At 47.0% G+C, this 19,736-nt stretch overlaps 1 protein-coding gene across 2 annotated transcripts; it reads left to right on the top strand.

Annotated features, from left to right (window-relative positions):
* Positions 1-385: 385 nt before the first annotated feature.
* LOC121543178 (protein FAM189B) lies at positions 386-19,485 on the top strand. 2 transcript variants are annotated; one of them, XM_041852887.2, is made up of 15 exons: positions 1,767-1,854; positions 2,258-2,350; positions 2,539-2,595; positions 2,865-2,972; positions 3,288-3,404; positions 13,035-13,142; positions 13,288-13,448; positions 13,786-13,885; positions 14,110-14,182; positions 14,409-14,703; positions 14,805-15,145; positions 16,220-16,288; positions 16,385-16,566; positions 16,706-16,852; positions 16,935-19,485. In XM_041852887.2, the coding sequence occupies exons 4-15, from the start codon at positions 2,877-2,879 to the stop codon at positions 17,184-17,186; spliced, it is 1,941 nt and encodes a 646-aa protein (XP_041708821.2). In that variant the 5' UTR covers positions 1,767-1,854; positions 2,258-2,350; positions 2,539-2,595; positions 2,865-2,876; the 3' UTR covers positions 17,187-19,485. The 2 variants fall into 2 exon arrangements, with proteins under 2 accessions (XP_041708820.2, XP_041708821.2); XM_041852886.2 differs by lacking the exon at positions 2,258-2,350 and having other exon boundaries at positions 386-1,854.
* Positions 19,486-19,736: the final 251 nt, after the last annotated feature.

Here is a 19,736-nt window from a genome sequence, read left to right on the forward strand (position 1 = left end):
TGCATTGTCCCCCACTCTCCAAACCTTCACAGTTTCATGAATAAGTCTAACAGCCCCCCTAAAGAGCATTGCTGCATTTCTACACTATGACCATACCAGCTGGGCTACATTTTTCCTTTAATGGCTTACATAAATGTTCTTGTTGAGCCCCTCACCATTTTTTAAACTGGTATGTATAGGCCTATATAAGAGATGAGGATGGAACCAATGTGAAACATGTATAATGTAACATGTAGGCAGGCCTATATTGTGAGACGTGTAATTCAGTGAACTACAACTGCCTATAGTCCTGGGACTACAAACTTCCTGGAGGCCGCACAGTGCAATGAAAGCATATCTGATTGGCTGGCTGCATTAAGCCTTGGAGGTGGGCTCCCCTCCAGCGCAGCATCATCAGCACCAGGACCGTCGGGCTTTGCCGCATCCTCCTCGCGCGTATTCTTGCTTGCCTTTTCGTCACATGATTACGTGTCGGTTTACAAACACTAGTCATTCCTTTCTTTTGCCTCTATGGTGAAGGAGAGATAATGGAGGGATGGGATGATGGTGAACGGGAAATATAAGAATGATGATCAGCTAGGCTATTTGACTTGGGAAACGGATGTGTGTGAAACTGGAACCGATCGCTTGAGGTGTGTGACGTAGAATTCGGTGCAGTGAGGTAGATGTCCGGGATACACACGAGCAGAACGGGAGGCCCGCGTGACTGCTGCAGGGAGGAGAGAAGAGGAGAGAAGTTTGTGTGGTCCACCGCAAAACTCCCACGGAGGAAAAACATGGAAAGTGGAGGAATAGCAAATGAAAACAGAACAAACGTACCGACGGCTCAAGGAGGATGTACTTTCTATAATTTATATACGTTGACTTTCGACGGATTTAAGTAATTTCTTAACCTGAACGGTTTCCCGACCGGACCGATTAAGATCTGATCAAGAGCCATATCTCTCATCCTTGGACAGGTCCGGTAGTCGGACCTTCGTGAAGACAGGACAACTCGGGCCTTGTTTCAATGCTCGTTCCTCGTCACCTTGACAAGATCCAGACCCACTCACCGCCTTACACAATACATGTCGTTTCCCATTACTGTAGAAACAACGGGATATCTGGCCCTTAATAACGGGAGATGCTACAGGACTGCGGCCTAGGGGCTCCGCCCACCGCAATGCTACGGGCCTTAGGAGGTAGAGATATGGAGAGAGAGGAACAGAGGGAGGGAGCTGTGTGTCGTAAATACATTCAGGTTCTCAAGCATCAGCCCTAGGTATTTTTCTTATTTTTTTTCCTCACGTGAACATGCTGAAGTTTGTCTGGGGTGCAGATGAAATGGGCATACACACTCTGCTAAGCAGCTATTGGTGTTTTCAAATGGTGAATAGCCCAGTCTTCTGAGTTGAGAGTTTTTGGAAACTGCGCTGTGTCGCGTCAGGATCGTTCTTTGTCACCTGCCAATTGACTGCGGTGCCAAAGTGGAAAAGGGCTGATTTTTTCCAAAGCAACAAACTCTCTCGCTCTCTCTCTCTCTCTCTCTCTCTCTCTCTGTCACACACACACACACTCACCGCACATAGGCCTACACACACACACACATACACAGACTCACCACTCTCCACACACACACCAGCCATGCCATCCCCGTCAGACTCCAGCAGTGTGGTGTCAGCCTCTGGGTCTAGGGGCTGGTCAGATAGCCGCCGGGGCATGTCTGGCCGTCAAGGTGGGGCGAAGCTGCTGCTGTACCTGGGGCTGTGCCACCTGGGCCTGGGGGCCATGGTCCTGGCCTTCTCCTTCACCAGCATGGCCTTCACATCCTCCACCCGCGTCCGACAGTCCTGCCCCTTCTGGGCCGGCTTCTTTGTGAGTATCCCGTGGGAGCATCTCTAAATGGTCTGAATGACTACCTTTCCTTCATCTGCACTGATAAGGGGGGACTTTCCTGAAAACCTAAATATCATCTTTAGCAAGATAATCATAAGTCTATTAGGCAATGGAGGAACATGATCTTAATGCTAAAACAATTATTTATGTTTTATAGATGTAGGATCTTATTTTGATCACTATTTTATTGCTGAGAATTTTCCTGCAAAGCATGAAATGCAAACTTGTAGTGTATTTGAGTTTTGAAAAGGCTTCCAATGTTTGTAATTTCCACTTTGAAATTTCAGGCTTGATTTGTCCTAACTGAAAATGTATCAACCCCTACAAAAATATCCATCAATTATAATTCAATGAATAATTCACATTTCCTTTTTCGCTGCAGGATTATTTTCCTGCTCTAGCAAACTGGCTCAAATGAAGATCCTACATCTGTATGTGAAACTCACCCCTGAAAAGACAGCAGGCTGTTTTATAGGTGAAAGCAATATGGAGAATGTCTCATTGAGGTGGAGATGGAGTGCAGATGGAGTGCAGATGGAGGAAAGGATACAAGGAGAAGAAACCTCTTTAGAATATTGAAATGATCCCAATATCTCATGGCTGTGCTTAACTGGGTTATAGATATGATCATTGATTCATGTATTTTTTGTGTGTTGTTCCCAGGTTGTGGCGTCAGGGATAGTTGGACTTATCTCATGGAGAAGACCACTCACTCTTGTGGTGAGTAGTACAGAAGTGTCTGTCTATTTATATGTTAATGGTGTGTGTGTGTGTGTGTGTGTGTGTGTGTTTGTGCATATGTATGTAACTGACAAACCTGCTACCTGATTTGAACACAGGTCATCTGCATACCTCAAAACTCTGTCTCCCTCTCTATGTCGCCCTCTCCATGTCTCCCTCTCCATGTCTCCCTCTCCATGTCTCCCTCTCCATGTCTCCCTCTCCATGTCTCCCTCTCCATGTCTCCCTCTCCATGTCTCCCTCTCCAGGTGTCCCTCTTCATGCTGCTGTCTGCTGTGTGTGTCATCCTCAGTCTGGCTGGATCCATGCTCTCCTGTCAGAACGCACAGATGGTCAAATCACTCCTCACCTGCCAGGTATGTAGGGAAAGGGGAAATGTGTTGCACAACTGAATGCTTTCAACCAAAATGTGTCTTCCCGCATTTAACCCAACCCCTCTGAATCAGAGAGGTGTACACAGCCCTGTGGAGAGTGTGTGTGTGTGTGTGGGGGGGGTTGGATGAGGGGGTATGTGTGTGTGTTAATCCTCTGTGTGTGTGTGTGGGGGGGGTGATGTGTGTGTGTTAATCCTCTGTGTGTGGGAGGTTGGGGGGATGTGTGTGTGTTAATCCTCTGTGTGTGGGAGGTTGGGGGGTGTGTGTGTGTTAATCCTCTGTGTGTGTGTTTTGCAGGTGGAGAACGGGTTGTGTGTGTGTTGCGCCCCGACACACTCCTGCTCTATAAACGAGGAGGAGACCCTGGTACTCTACCTAAACGCAGACTGCCACTCTGTCAGACATCAGCTGAAGGTGTGTGTGTTTAATGACAGCTCAGTGTGTTTAATGACAGCTCAGTGTGTGTGTTTAATGACAGCTCAGTGTGTGTGTTTAATGACAGTTCAGTGTGTGTGTTTAGTGACAGTTCAGTGTGTGTGTTTAATGACAGCTCAGTGTGTTTAATGACAGCTCAGTGTGTGTGTTTAATGACAGCTCAGTGTGTGTGTTTAATGACAGTTCAATGTGTTTAATGACAGCTCAGTGTGTGTGTTTAATGACAGCTCAGTGTGTGTGTTTAATGACAGCTCAGTGTGTGTGTTTAATGACAGTTCAGTGTGTTTAATGACAGCTCAGTGTGTTCAATGACAGCTCAGTGTGTGTGTTTAATGACAGCTCAGTGTGTTTAATGACAGCTCAGTGTGTTTAATGACAGTTCAGTGTGTTTAATGACAGGTCAGTGTGTTTAATGACAGTTCAGTGTGTTTAATGACAGCTCAGTGTGTTTAATGACAGCTCAGTGTGTTTAATGACAGCTCAGTGTGTGTGTTTAATGACAGCTCAGTGTGTTTAATGACAGCTCAGTGTGTTTAATGACAGCTCAGTGTGTTTAATGACAGTTCAGTGTGTTTAATGACAGCTCAGTGTGTGTGTTTAATGACAGCTCAGTGTGTTTAATGACAGCTCAGTGTGTGTGTTTAATGACAGCTCAGTGTGTGTGTTTAATGACAGCTCAGTGTGTGTGTTTAATGACAGTTCAGTGTGTTTAATGACAGCTCAGTGTGTTTAATGACAGCTCAGTGTGTGTGTTTAATGACAGCTCAGTGTGTTTAATGACAGCTCAGTGTGTTTAATGACAGTTCAGTGTGTTTAATGACAGCTCAGTGTGTTTAATGACAGCTCAGTGTGTTTAATGACAGCTCAGTGTGTGTGTTTAATGACAGCTCAGTGTGTGTGTTTAATGACAGCTCAGTGTGTTTAATGACAGCTCAGTGTGTTTAATGACAGCTCAGTGTGTTTAATGACAGTTCAGTGTGTTTAATGACAGTTCAGTGTGTTTAATGACAGTTCAGTGTGTTTAATGACAGCTCAGTGTGTGTGTTTAATGACAGCTCAGTGTGTTTAATGACAGCTCAGTGTGTGTGTTTAATGACAGCTCAGTGTGTTTAATGACAGCTCAGTGTGTTTAATGACAGCTCAGTGTGTGTGTTTAATGACAGCTCAGTGTGTTTAATGACAGCTCAGTGTGTGTGTTTAATGACAGCTCAGTGTGTGTGTTTAATGACAGCTCAGTGTGTTTAATGACAGCTCAGTGTGTGTGTTTAATGACAGCTCAGTGTGTTTAATGACAGCTCAGTGTGTTTAATGACAGCTCAGTGTGTTTAATGACAGTTCAGTGTGTTTAATGACAGCTCAGTGTGTGTGTTTAATGACAGCTCAGTCTGTGTGTTTAATGACAGCTCAGTGTGGTGTGTTTAATGACAGCTCAGTGTGTGTGTTTAATGACAGCTCAGTGTGTTTAATGACAGCTCAGTGTGTGTGTTTAATGACAGCTCAGTGTGTGTGTTTAATGACAGCTTAGTGTGTTTAATGACAGCTCAGTGTGTTTAATGACAGCTCAGTGTGTTTAATGACAGCTCAGTGTGTTTAATGACGGCTCAGTGTGTTTAATGACAGCTCAGTGTGTGTGTTTAATGACAGCTCAGTGTGTGTGTTTAATGACAGCTCAATGTGTGTGGCGTCTATATTCTCTGAGAGTATGTGGGCTACATTTTCTGATGTTGACAATCATTGTCAAGTCCTCCTCTTGTTCACCATCCAAAGGACACAGGGACAACTCAAATTTCTGACTCAATCTTTTTTATTTTTTGTTTGCTTTCAGTTGATTGGTCTGTCCAGTAAATTAGCCAGTAAATTAGGTTGTAAACCTTTAAAGACAGAATAAAAAGTTACCATTTTAATGAAACATTTTAATGAACTTAAATTAGTTTAAACATTTAAATAAACATTCTAAATAACTTCAATGAATTAACCATTTACCATTGGCGTCTTTGGACTGAACCTGTGAGTGAACTTGGAGTCTTCTCTCTGAAGTTTGTTCTTCTGAATGACTGAGCCCCTCCATGCCTTCACAGGTGCTCCAAATCAGTGAAAATGACTGATCAGGTGACAAGCAGCCGGTTTGCTGCTGCTGGTGCACTCTGGGAAGTGTAGTCCTTTGACTCACTCCTGAGATTCAGCTCAACACCTCCCACTTGAGCTCCTGGTTTTTTCAAATCCAGAGAGGTCACACAAGCCCTTCACACCTCTGTTTGTTCTTCAATGGGAAGTAGAATGACAAGCCGTCTGACATCTCTATGAAGAATTGTGGCTGGGATTTTGGTTTGAAGCCTCTTCTTACTTTCACCGTTTGCTCTTGTGGGCCCTTTTTTGCTGTTTGACTTTGTGATGTGAACAGGATAGCTGGGAAAAGTCTTCACAAGCACATCTCTTACGATGCCTTTGCTGTCAGCATTGACACCGACCACTCTAGCCAGCTTGTACTGTCCTCTTAGGGCGTTTTGGTCAGCCAACCAGACCACATCTCCAACAGCAACATTTCGCTCTTTGGTGTGCATTTGTTCCTTATGAACAGATTAGGTCCAGCCAATTGGCTCCACTTCTTCCAGAAATGGCTTAACTCTGCTTGAATATGTTTAAGTCTTTTGTAAGGGTAGCCATCAAACTGGAAATCTCCAGGGTCTCCCTTTGGATTGGTACGTCCTAAAAGCAGAGAATTCGGGGTGATGTACTCTACACAGTCTTCTCTGCTTTGAGTTCTTGCATCGATGGGTCTCTCATTAGCAAGGTTGGCTGCCATGAAGAGAAAAGGTTGGAATTCTCCCCACGTGAAAACACCATCTCCACCAAGGTTGCTCAACGCCCGCTTCACTACTTTGACAGCTGCCTCTGCGGCACCATTCCTATGGGGAGAGTCTGCAGGGTGGATCTTCCATGACCATTCTGTACCATGCTTGGCAGCTGTGTCTTCAAGTTCAGACTTGTTTCGTTGGTTAAGGAATTTTTGAAGTGCGGGTTTGGCTCCCACAAAGTTAGTGCCAGGGTCTGACCAGAGTTTCCTGGGGTGTCCTCTCAGTGAAGTGAACCTTTGATAGGCTGGCAGGAATCCTTCAGATGACATGTCACTCACCACTTCAGTGTGTATGGCTCGGGAAGCCATGCAGCAGAAGACTATTCCCCATACTTTGAGTCTAGTTCTCTTCTTGACCTCATCTTTCACTTCATAAGGGCTGAACAGGTCCATGGTGGTGAATTCAAAAGGTGCAGCTGGGCCTGTTCGCTCTAGAGGCAGGTCAGCCATGATTTGTTGACACTGTTTTGCCTTGTTTTTCCTGCAGACCACACAGTTGTCAACCATTTTCTTGGCAAGTCTACGGCCTTTTATTACCCAGGCTTTCTTCCTCATCCGGAAAAGGGTTCCCGCCACTCCCTCGTGGTTTGCTTTGTGGGATTCTTGTGCCAGCAGTGTAGACACCCATGCTTCAAAGGGTAAAACTGGCACTGCTGTCTTATCTTCGTTGAATGTCTGAATTCTGCCTCCACAAACTAGCAGCCCAGAGTTCACATCTTTGTACACTGTCAGTCTGCTTATAGTTGTGTCTGAAAAATCTGTACCTTCTTGAGCTGCGAGGAAAAGGTATTTGAGTGCATCTTCATGTTCTTTGACAGTCAGCACAGGTTGCTTGGGTGATCTTACCTCCCTCTTTGCCTGTTTAGGGGCCCGGCCCTTCCTCTTCAGCCACTGCTTGGCTGCTAGACAAACCCAGGCAACGACTCTCACCAGTTTGGACAGGCTACTGAATCTTCTTACTTCCACAAGATCTTTAACCCAGCCAGTGGGCTTCCTTCTAAGAAGAGTTGGGTTTACCACAGGTATTCCCTCTTGAGTTTCACTCTTTGGACTTTCCTGAGTGCCTTGTAGGTCTTCTTTCTGCTGACTACTTCTTGCTTGAGCTCTTGTTAATGCACCTGAGAATGCCTTCCTCTGGAGCTTGTTTACACTCTCCCTGGCATGAGCTGCAACCTCTCCAGCTGATTTTATAGGCCACTCCTCCACTGGCCACTTTAGGAACTCTGGTCCATTTTGCCATGTGGAATTCTACTTCAAATCTTCAGGAGCACCCCCTCTTGTTATGATATCAGCTATGTTTAGATCCCCACAGATCCACCACCAGTCTTGCACTTGTCCAGCCTTCTGGATTTCACCCACTCTATTTGCAAAGAAGGTTTTGTACCCATAACTGACTCTTTGAATGGCTCCCAAGACCGTTTGACTGTCAAGTAGATGGAACCATCTCTCGATCTTCATTCGAGCATGCTTTTCCACATACTTCCTGATCCTGGCTGCGAAGACAGCGCCACAGATCTCAGCTTTTACAGCTTCTCCCTTCTGATCCAGGGGTGTCAGCTTGGCTTTTGATTCAACTAATCGAACTTTAGTGCCTTGACTTGTCTCCCATCTTAAGTACATCACAGCTCCATAGGTTTTGTCTCTTCCATCAGAGAATGTGATGCCCCAAGGTTTCCCTTCCCAGCCAGCTGGTGTGAGGCTCCTGTGGAATTTCACCTCTCCAAGCTGCACATATTCTTCAAAAAGCTGGATGGCTTCTTCTCTGAGGCTTTCTGAGAGAGGTTGGTCCCAGGTTTCTTGGGTTAGTTTCCCACCCCCTCCCTCTTGGAATGCTTTTCGAACAAGAATTGCTCCCTTCTGTTTGGCAGGTGTAACTAAGCCAATTGGGTCGTACAGTCCAGCCACTTGGCTTAAGAGAGCCCTCCTAGTCAGTGGGTTAGGTGTCTCAGTAATCACCTCCTCCTTGAGAAGATTTTTTCCAACTCTCATCTTCTTTTTCCTTTTGGAAAAGTTAACTGAGGTTAACATGTAGAGCTTGTCTTCATCCATTTGGTAGCCGATACCCAAGGCTTTGTTGTCTTCGTCCCTCATTTGATTTGGAAGAATTAAGGTTTTACTTTGTGTCTTTGTTAGAACCTCCATCTCCATTCCTTGCCTCCCACTTTGCCCTGACCGGACCCATGGTTTGAGGAAGAACCCTCCAGCTTTCAAGATCTCTTCGACATTTGCTGTGATTTTGTCAAGTTTATTCAGGTCATTTTGGGAGGTTAAGAGGTCATCCACATAACTGTCCTCTTCAATGACTCTGCGCTCATCCTCCAAGTGAAGAAATTTGGGCAGGCGTGCTGTTTCCCTCATAGGCAACTGAGCAATGCAACCAGCAGGTCTGTCCCCAATGTTGACTCTGGTTATTGCATATTCACTTATCTCTTCATCTGGGCTGTCCCTCCAGAGGAACCTGTGAAGATGCATCTCACGCTCCTCCAGCCATACAGAGTTGTACATCTTTTTGATGTCTCCTAGAGATGCATACGTCCCTTCTCTGAACCTCAGCAAGACAGCTCTTATAGGGTTGAGAACGTCTGGTCATTTCTGAAGATCATTCATACCCACGCCTTTGTATTTCTGGCTACTATTCCATACAATACGAACCGGTGTTGTCACCGAATGAGGGTTTGGTGCCACCAGGTGGCTTACGTACCACACTGGTCCGTTCCACTCGTCCATGACTTTGTTGGTGAGTTTTATGGCTGCGCCTCGCTCGACCATTTAATGGATCTGGGTAGCATATGCGACTTTCCAGTCTGGCTCTCTGCTTAGTTGCTTTTCCATCCTTAAGAAACAAGCCTGGACTGCACTTTTGTTGTTCGGGAGAGAGGCTGGATCTACCGTCCAAGGATACTTTGCATCCCAATGTGGAGCCGGTGTGTGAGCATCCCCCTTCTTGTAGGTGAGGCCTTCTTTAATGATCTCCAGTTCCCTTTCCTCTGCCAGGGTCATTTCCTTTCCTCCTGGTGGACAGTTTCCACATCGGCATCCTCCACATCTTGGCTCACATGCAGCTCCGATGCTGTCCCAGTGCCACCACTCAAGGAACTCACGGTTACTGGCAGCTGTAAATTTGGTCTGAGTCACATCCTCCTGCTGTAGCTGGGCTGTGTCAGTTGTTGGACTTGTGATTTCTTGATATTTGACAGCTGCTGTCCTCATGGAGCGAGCAAAGTGTGTTTTGGACTCATATGCTGCAACCTCCACTTCTTCAAATAAGTCGGGATGTGCTCCACCCACTGTTTTCCCCAATGGACCCTCCCACAAGAGGAGGTCTCCGATGATTTTTACCCTCTGGGGAGCGAGTCTTCCCTCTCGGTGGCTAATGAGAAGTTCAACCTCTTCTGGCCTTTCCAATTCTGTAAGTTTGACTTCTGGGAATAATTTTTTCAACTTCTCAGGTTCAATTACTTGATGCACTCTGGCGATTTCATCCAAGCCGTAGCAGACCATTTCATGAGCTCTCTCTGTCCCTTTAGGTGTCTTGACTCTGACTTTGAGGAGATACCTTTGTGTGTTCACCTCCATGGTCATACCACCAACCCCATGCACAACTAAAGTTATCTTCTCATGTCTTAACCTCAGTCTTTCAGCAGCCTTATGGGTAATGTAGTTTGTGTCTGAAGCAAGGTCAATTAAAGTCCCAATCTTCTGCCCTGCGTTTGCCGTGACTTGCATCAACATCATGATGACAGGAAGTTCAGAGAGCCCATTTCTCTGCGGTAGCTCAGACTGGCCTGAAGCATCGAGTGTCACTGCGGTTTTGTTGGTGTTGGTGAAAGCCTTTCTGCATCGATCTGCCATTTCCTGGGAAAGTTCCGACAAGATCTCCTCTTGTTCCTCCGTTAGCTTGCTTTCACCTTTGCCGTCTTTTCCACTCTTTCTCTCTTCCCCTCTTTTGACTTCTCCTTTTGGGCAGAGGAAAAAATGGTGGTCTGGGGCACCACCTTCCCTTTTACAGTCTTTGTTTCTGCATAGGAAAGTGTCTCTGCAGTATCCATCTTCATCATGGCATCCGAGACTTTTTCTGCATGCTCCCAGCTTTCTCAATACAGTTTTCTTTTCAGGTAGCTTAAGTCTTTTGAACTTTCTACAGAAGAAGATTTTGTTGTTGTGCCCACTATCACCACATACACCACATACCTCATCAAGCTCTTCTTTCTTTGTGGTTTTTGTTGAGGCAATCTTTCTGTCATACTTCTTGTCCAAACGATCTGATTTTTCCACCTTCTCCACAGTTCTGAGCTGGTCGAGTCTCTCTAGTATTTCTTCTTGACTTTTCAGGAACTTCAAGAGCATGACAAAGTGGTTGTCTGATGTGACATTGTTTCTGGGTTCAACCATGAACATCACCCAGTCTCTTTTAATGAAGTCAGGCAACTTGCTTTCAATGGATCTAATTACCAGTGGGTTATTTATGGCTCCAGAGTTTCCTAACTCTGTGAGATCTGCTAGAGCCTTCTCCACTGACTGCATGAGATCAATGACCTTTCTTGGTTGGTTCCCTTTTACATGTGGCATCTTCTCCAGCTCTTCCAGGATTTCCACTATGATGGTTGACTTGTTGCCATACCTGTTCTCCAGGACTCTGAACATGTCATCGGCAGTGGTGTAGGTTGAAAGTCTGAGGTCTTTTGAGATTTTTTCATCCACACTCTCCAGGAGTTGAATTTTCTTAACTTCAGTTAATCCGGATGGCTCTCCCTGCTTTTGTAGCCTTTCCCAGTCTTTCCTCCATCTGTGATATTCTCTCTTGCTTCCATTGAAGATAGGTAGAGAGATTGGCTTGATTCTCACTATTGGTGTGGATGTTGCCGGTTGGGGTAGTAGTTTCCCTCCTGTGCCTTGCTCATTGATCGTCCGTGCAGTGGCAAATTCAGGTCTCCTTAACTCAAGCCTGTAGTAGAATGCTCTTACGTCCTTGACTCTTCCATCTAATTCGTCCTTTAATTCTACAGGGATCCATCGCTCCCATCTTGACATTGCTGAGATGGCCTCTTTTATTCTCTTGTCCAAGAGAGTGAGGTGCACTTCATAGCCCTCTAAATTGGCACTTTCCACAGGTACATCAGCCGCTTTATCATTGGCTTTTTCTGCTTCCAGGATTGCCACAAGAAGTTCACTCCTTCCATACCTCGACCACAGGTTTGTTTGAACAATGTCTCTTATCTCCGCCAACTTTGTTTCAGCTTCATTTACAGATCTATAAATGTCAGCCTCTTGCTGTTCATTAAGACCTGGTTCCTTATCCTCAGTCATGTCAGCCTCCAGTCCAATCCTGTAGTCATCGTTGGCATCGAGCATCTGTCTGAAACAATCTGAAAGCTTAGCGAATTCCTCCTTTAACTCCACTTGAAGCATGCTCCTTGCTCCTCTTGAAATGAAGTTGGCTTGTCTGGTGAAGCTGCTTTTTGCAGTGGTCCTCTCCTTTTTGAGCTGCTGGACCGACTTCCCCAGGACATCTTCCGCCATCTTGACTTCCTCTGCGTCAACAGCTTATTTCTGGATCTGAAGCCGTTTATCCTCAGGGCCAGGCCGCTCCGCGTGGTTTACAACTGTCAAGTCCTCCTCTTGTTCACCATCCAAAGGACACAGGGACAACTCAAATTTCTGACTCAATCTTTTTTATTTTTAGTTTGCTTTCAGTTGATTGGTCTGTCCAGTAAATTAGCCAGTAAATTAGGTTGTAAACCTTTAAAGACAGAATAAAAAGTTACCATTTTAATGAACTTAAATTAGTTTAAACATTTAAATAAACATTCTAAATAACTTCAATGAATTAACCATTTACCATTGGCGTCTTTGGACTGAACCTGTGAGTGAACTTGGAGTCTTCTCTCTGAAGTTTGTTCTTCTGAATGACTGAGCCCCTCCATGCCTTCACAGGTGCTCCAAATCAGTGAAAATGACTGATCAGGTGACAAGCAGCCGGTTTGCTGCTGCTGGTGCACTCTGGGAAGTGTAGTCCTTTGACTCACTCCTGAGATTCAGCTCAACAATCATTTATGCAGATATAAACTAAGCAGAGCATAATATTATAGCCAAATGCACATGATGCACGCTGCAGTATACAGCATATAAAAGATTACAAACAGTAACCACACTGCTCCTCACTGCCCTGGCCTCCTGACTATTTGTTAAGGGCTGATGTCCTTTCCTCTGTTCTTGGACCTGTTGTTCAGTGCTTGTGGTCTGAGTGTCCTCTCCTCTGTTCCAGGACCTGTTGTTCAGTGCTTGTGGTCTGAGTGTCCTCTCCTCTGTTCCAGGACCTGTTGTTCATTGCTTGTGGTCTGAGTGTCCTCTCCTCTGTTCCAGGACCTGTTGTTCAGTGCTTCTGGTCTGAGTGTCCTCTCCTCTGTTCCAGGACCTGTTGTCCAGTGCTTGTGGTCTGAGTGTCCTCTCCTCTGTTCCTGGACCTGTTGTTCAGTGCTTGTGGTCTGAGTGTCCTCTCCTCTGTTCCAGGACCTGTTGTTCAGTGCTTGTGGTCTGAGTGTCCTCTCCTCTGTTCCAGGACCTGTTGTTCAGTGCTTGTGGTCTGAGTGTCCTCTCCTCTGTTCCATGACCTGTTGTTCAGTGCTTGTGGTCTGAGTGTCCTCTCCTCTGTTCTTGGACCTGTTGTTCAGTGCTTGTGGTCTGAGTGTCCTCTCCTCTGTTCCAGGACCTGTTGTCCAGTGCTTGTGGTCTGAGTGTCCTCTCCTCTGTTCCAGGACCTGTTGTTCAGTGCTTGTGGTCTGAGTATTCTCTCTACCATCATCTGTACTCTCTCTACTGTCACCTGTAGTATACACATCTTCTCCCTGGACTTAGTGCACCTGGTGAGTCTACACACACACACACACACACACCCACACACACACACACACACACACACACACTCTTGTACACACACACAGACAATAGTTTCTTTATCCATCCGTTATAATGATTCCTCCCCTCCTCTCCCTGTTTCTTTCTCTCTAGCTCGCCCCGCACCGCTCTCGCTCCGTCAACCCAGAATGCACCACTCCTCAGGATGCCTTCCTAACCAACATCATGGACTTTGAGGAGTTTGTCCCGCCCATCCCCCCGCCCCCCTACTACCCCCCTGAATACACCTGCAGCTCTGAGACAGACGCACAGAGGTAATAACACAGACAGGTAGCCTCGAGGTTAGAGCATTGGGCCGGTAACCGAAAGGTCGCTGGTTCGAATACCGGAGCCGACAAGGTGAAAAATCTGTTGCGATGCCCTTGAGCAAGGACAATGGTGACCCTGGCTATGACCCCACTCCCTGCAGGTGTCTCAGGGGGAGTTGGGATATGCAAGAAACACATTTTCATTAAACACTTGTGTGTAACAGTACAAATAATATAATATAAGCACCCCTCAAATTATTATTATTACACACACACTCTAGCATTATCAAATAGGCAATAAAATCATTGTTCATTGTTTGTCTGTTTATCTGTATGTCCTCAGTATCACCTATAACGGGTCGATGGAGAGTCCAGTCCCTCTGTATCCCACTGACTGTCCCCCTCCTTACGAATTAGTGATGGGACAGAGAGCAGCTAGCCAGGTCAGTGGGAATCTGGACATGTTTTCTGGTGTGTTTGTCTGTGTTTGAGAGAGAGAGAAAGGAGAGAGAGAGAGAGAGAGAGAGAGAGAGAGAGAGAGAGAGAGAGAAAGTGCTAAGCAAGAATACAGGACAATTGCCTCTGTGTGTGTATTATGTGTGTGTGTTTGTGTGTGCATGCGTGTGTTTGTGTTTATTAAACACATGTCCTGTGTGGTTGTCTTTAGGCCACGGTGTTTGACAGCCATGGGAACGAGCTGTCTGGAGAGAGGGCCACATCCACTGCCTTCAGCGGAGAGGGTGAGAGTCACATATGCTACATTCTGTTCACTTCTATTTACTTCAGCTCTATTAGTCATGTTTTTACCAGTCTGGTATTGACTGGAGATTTTCCATGAAGGGCCCATTGACTCTGGTTCTTTACCTAAACAGCTACTGACTGTTCCAGCAACACTGCCAATTCATAAATGTAGCCTAATACAAACAAGTGAATGAACCGTCTCCCTCCCTCCCTCCCTCCCTCCAGTCTCCATGGACAGTGGTTCTCTGTTGATGTCGGAGATCGTTGACATCCCAGATGACTCCTCACCTTCAGAGGACTCCTGCCTCGTGGGGTTGGGGGTGAGAGATAGGGGGGAGAGACGGAGCACCAGGGGAGTGGAGGGGGGAGACGGGGGAGAAGGAGGGGAGTATGTGAGCTTCCGTGGCCCCCCTCCCCAGGCCCCGGAGAGTCCCCTGGTAGGCCCCAGGGCCAGGCGATGCTTCAGAGGGGAGAGGTCCAACTCCTGCTCTTCATCTAGCACTGCTACAGCTACATACAGGTAAATACACACACACACACACACACAGTTCACAGCACAGCCACTTTCTTACGGCCCCTTCTCAAACGGGAACTCCCCTCCCCCCTCCCCCCTCTTTGCAGGTCTCCAGTGTTGAGGCGACAGGCCATGTTAGCCAGTAGTTGTTCCCAGTTGGAGCTGCTAGGGGGCGCCACCTCTCACCAGCGCTCCTCTATCCTAGAGAAACGAGTCAGGCCCTGCACCCCTTTACGACGTGGTTCCGCCTCTGCCTCTGCAGCTCCTCCCACTTCCTCATCCTCAGCTGTCAATCAGCCGGGCGGTCAGGGCAACGGGGTGCCCCTCCCCCTACAGCCATTGTACTTGCGTCATCGGGGCGGAGGGAGCGAGAGGAGGGATAGTGATGGGCTTCTGCCCCTAGTGAGGTCACACAGTGAGCCTGGCCTCAGCTCTTCTGCTGATACAGGTGGGCACACACACACACACATACAGACATCCTGTGTTAGTGATTTACAACTCACAGTATGAACACACTATATAACACACTATGAACACGCTATGAACACACTATGCAGGAAAGACGTGGTGATAGTTTGCATTTCATATCTATGTCATACCTCTCTCCCCCTCCCTCTCTCTCTCCCTCCCTCCTCTCTCTCCCTCCCTCTCTCCCTCCTCTCTCTCCCTCCCTCTCTCCCTCCTCTCTCTCCCTCCCTCTCTCCCTCCCTCTTTCCTCTCTCCCCTCCCTCTCTCCTCTTTCACTCCTCTCTCCCCTCCCTCTCTCCCTCCCTCTCCCTCTGTCTCTCCTCTCTCTCCCTCCCTCTCTCCCTCCCTCCTCTCTCTCCCTCCCTCTCTCCCTCCTCTCTCCCTCCCTCTCCCCCTCCCTCCTCTCTCTCCCTCCCTCTCTCCCTCCTCTCTCTCCCTCCCTCTCTCCCTCCCTCTTTCCTCTCTCCCCTCCCTCTCTCCTCTTTCACTCCTCTCCCTCTCTCCCTCCCTCTCCCTCTGTCTCTCCTCTCTCCCCTCCCTCCCTCCCTCCCTCTCTCCCCTCCCTCCCTCCCTCCCTCCCTCCCTCCCTCCCTCCCTCCCTCCCTCCCTCCCTCTCTCCTCTCTCGCTCTCCCTCTCTCCCTTCCTCTCTCCTCTCTCCCTCCATCTCTCCTCTCTCCCTCTCTCCTCTCTCCTCTCTTCCTCCTTCTCTCCTCCCTCCCTCTCTCCTCTCTCCCTTCCTCTCTCCTCTCGTCCTCCTTCTCTCCTCCCTCCCTCTCTCATCTCTCATCTCTCCCACCCTCTCTCCCTTCTCCCCGCTCATTCTCTTCTCTCCCCTTCCTCTATCCTCTCTCCCCTCCCTCTCTCCCTCCCTCTCTTCTCTCTCCCCTCCCTCTCTCCTCCCCTCTCTCCCTCCCTCTCTCCCTCCCTCTCTCTCTCCCTCTCATCCCTCTCTCCTCTCTCCCCTCTCTTCCCTCTCTCCCCATCTCTCCGTCTCTCCCCTCCCTCTCTGCTCTCTCCCTCCCTCTCTGCTCTCTCCCTCCCTCTCTGCTCTAGTTGACTTCAGTTGTGGCTCAGTGGGCAGTAAAGGAGTGAGGGTGGGCTCTCAGACCTCTACAGACACAGGTGAGAAGTTAAAGGTTAGTGGTCAGAGAGAGCAGGATTGACCACCCTTGGGTTAGACACTACAGATTATAGTTTCTGTCTGACTGTCTTCCCCAGCTCCGTCCTCCGAGGCATGCCTTCTGCCCCACTCCTCTCTGGTGCCGCCCTCAGCCCTCCTCCCCAGGAAGGGCAGTGTGAAGGCAGCCACCATGGGGCGCACCTTGCCCCTCTCCAAAGGCCCCGCCAACTCTCCCTTGCACCTGCCCAAAGAATGCAACCGCTCTCTTGGGGACCTCAAGGTGTGTAATGGCTGAAAAATGCAAATAACAGCAGCCATAAACTCTGCAAAGATACTAATATCTAGAAATTGAGATATTGTATATAGAAAGATTATGCCAGGTCCTCATTTCTCATCCTCTCTCCTTTTCTTCCTGTCAGGTGACAAGGGGGTTGGTGGCTCGCTTCCTGCAGCGCTCCAAACGGAACCTGGCGTCCGCCACAGAGCATTCTGGGAACACAGGACAGGGTCAGAAAAGGAGAGGCGGGGCGGAGGGCAACGGGACAGGCCATCTCCCTTTAGAGCAGGTAACACACACTGACACATTTACACACATACTGTGAATACACACACACACACTCACACTAGTGTCTGTCTGTCTGTCTCCAGGTGTTACGTAACTCCTGGGGGGCCAGCCGGGGATCCAACACCCCACACCCTCATCACCGCGGTCACCACCACTCCCATAGCGACAGCCGGCACAACCGCCGTCATAGCAACCAACCCCCTGTGACGGAGGGGATCCACCTGCGCAGCTGCGGCGACTTAAGCTCCACCTCCTCTGCGTCGCTATGGCGATTACTGACGGCCAACCCCCCTCATGGGTCATCAGGGGCGCTGTACACAGAGTCAGCCCTGTGAGAGTGGGAGGAGGGAGGAGGAAAAGGAGAGGAGGCAGAAAGTGTACCCACACAGAGGAGAGTGGAGGCATGGTATGGTGTAATGAAGAAGAAATACAAAGGGAGGAGGAGAGGTGGAGGATGGTAGGATGAGTTAGACAGGGGAGAGGAAGGATGAAGGAACAGGCTACTGACATATCCTGATGGGCGGTGGAGGGAGTCAGCACTATGAGGAGGGAACGACTAGACCTTTACTACAGCCTTGTTCCAATACTTTCAACATGCATCCTTCCTCTTTCCCTTCCCCTTGGAGCCCTCCTCTGCATCTGCGCCTGGCCTGGCCTTCCTTTCCTGAACTTTGACCTCTCAACTCTAACCTCCTATCTTCAACCTCCACCTAGCCATACTGAACACACCTCTATCTGTCCTCTCCAACTCTCTGGGATCTCTCTCTAACTTCAAGACTAGAGAGGATGGAGAGAAGGAGTAGGATAATGAAGTTTCCCCTAGACTCTTAGCTATGGTCAGTTTAGTGTTTCTCCTCCTAATGGTTAAGGTTAGGATCAGGGGAAGGTAAGCTGATCCTAGATCTGTGTCTAAGGTAAACACTTTTCTGGAGCTGTGAGCATCACTCCACTCTTACACAAACCACCTACACTCATTCCACTGCACACACACGTGTTGGATTGTGCTGCTCACTCTTTTTCAACACTCAAATGTACATTCATTTGTCCAGCTCTTCATCCAGAGCGAAACTCACTTTAAGTGGTCATGGAACTCACCTTTTTGTCTTCCACTGGTGAAATGGTTCACCTTCCTTTTCTCCTGATGACTGTAAAATGTACAGAAAAGATTACACTCGTTTTGCTGACTGAAAGTGAAAGTTGAATGGCCTGCTAGTGTCGCCGTATGTTTACAATCTTACATTGTTATTTTTATATTTTTTATGGTTAATTTTCTTGAGGTAAAATCAACATGTAATCCTCAACACCCCTTACCTAGTCCATCTCCTTCTGCCTTCAGAGGAAAGGTGCCTCAAACTCAAAACTCACACACCATCTACCCCAAACTCAAAACGAACTCCATTACACCGGTCTAAGACATACTCTCAAACTCGGCATTTCCTCTCTCTGAGATGACCTTGGACATAGCGATTTGATTTGTATGCGTGCATGTTATGCTACAACCCCCCAAAATGTACTCCAAATGCAACAGGAGCCTTGTTCAAATACCACAACTTCCCTGTGTATCTAATCCTACAAAATAACTAACTTCACCCTAAGAATGACTTTAGCTGCATGTTTTGGCAATGCTTCTTACTTTTCTCCCTTCCTCTCTCTCTCTCTTGCACCCAAAACCTAGTTGCTCTGAGCCTTTGGAAATGTGTTCATGTATAGTGAAGGGGATGGATCAATGTTGTGCTGTTGAACCCAGAGCCGTAGATATACTGAGTTGTAACTATCATCCATGAACTCTGTGATGTGTATAGCTCTGGCTGAATGGTTATGTATGATCAATTGCACCTCAGTATGATTCCAAAAGCACTAAAGAGATTCTTGCAATAAATGTACAGATAAGTTTGTATAGATGTTGGGGATCAGATATTCAGGACGGTAGTTCCAGCAAGACTTAGTGGGATATAGAACTATGAGAATATGGATATAATTATAGGGGCGGCAGGTAGCTTAGTGGTTAAGAGCGTTGTGCCAGTAACCGAAAGGTTGCTGGTTCTAATCCCCGAGCCGACTAGGTGAAAAATCTGTCGATGTGCCCTTGAGCAAGGCACTTAACCCTAATTGCTCCTGTAAGTCGCTCTGGATAAGAGCGTCTGCTAAATGACCAATTTATTTTTATTTATTTTATAATAGTCTGATACTGGAGGTTGGACGACATAAAGTGTGCGTTATTCTTAGAGGATATACTGTCTCTGGATTGGACTAGAAAGCTGGCTAACCTCAACCCAGTCGGACAAGAGTTAGACACTCAATGGCGATATTGGGCCCATATCTGTGAAGACTTAAGTTTTGAATATACACACAATTATGTATGTAAATGATTTAAACACAACACACAGATACACATATGCACACACACACACACACACACTCAAACACACAGAAGCACTGAGCTGTGTTAAGAATTTAGCTATAATTTCTACCTCCTATTTTGCACATTGTATAATTGTATGGCTTGACGTGATAGAGCCTAACTGAATAAATGTATAATTCTCTTCAAATATGATACATAAATGTTCTAATGCAAGAACTTTTAATGCAAGTCATGTATTTCAACATATTTAATAAATTATCCACAACATGAAAGTGCTCATGTGTGTAATGTGTTCCAAATGTGTAGCTAGGCTAAACATGTTATAGAAATGCCCTATTCCATTTTATTCTATTCTATTCTTATGGAGCCACAGATTTCAAGTTGCATATTATATATTGTTTCGTGTATTAGACTTAGCCTAGAAACCTCTAACTCATGCTAAGCAATTTATTGATTTTGATCAAACTAACTACATGGGGTTAATGTGCATCACCACAAAACTACCTAAACATCAGACAGGGCC

Source organism: Coregonus clupeaformis, unplaced genomic scaffold (assembly GCF_020615455.1).
Source record: "Coregonus clupeaformis isolate EN_2021a unplaced genomic scaffold, ASM2061545v1 scaf0776, whole genome shotgun sequence".
NCBI lineage: Eukaryota > Metazoa > Chordata > Actinopteri > Salmoniformes > Salmonidae > Coregonus > Coregonus clupeaformis.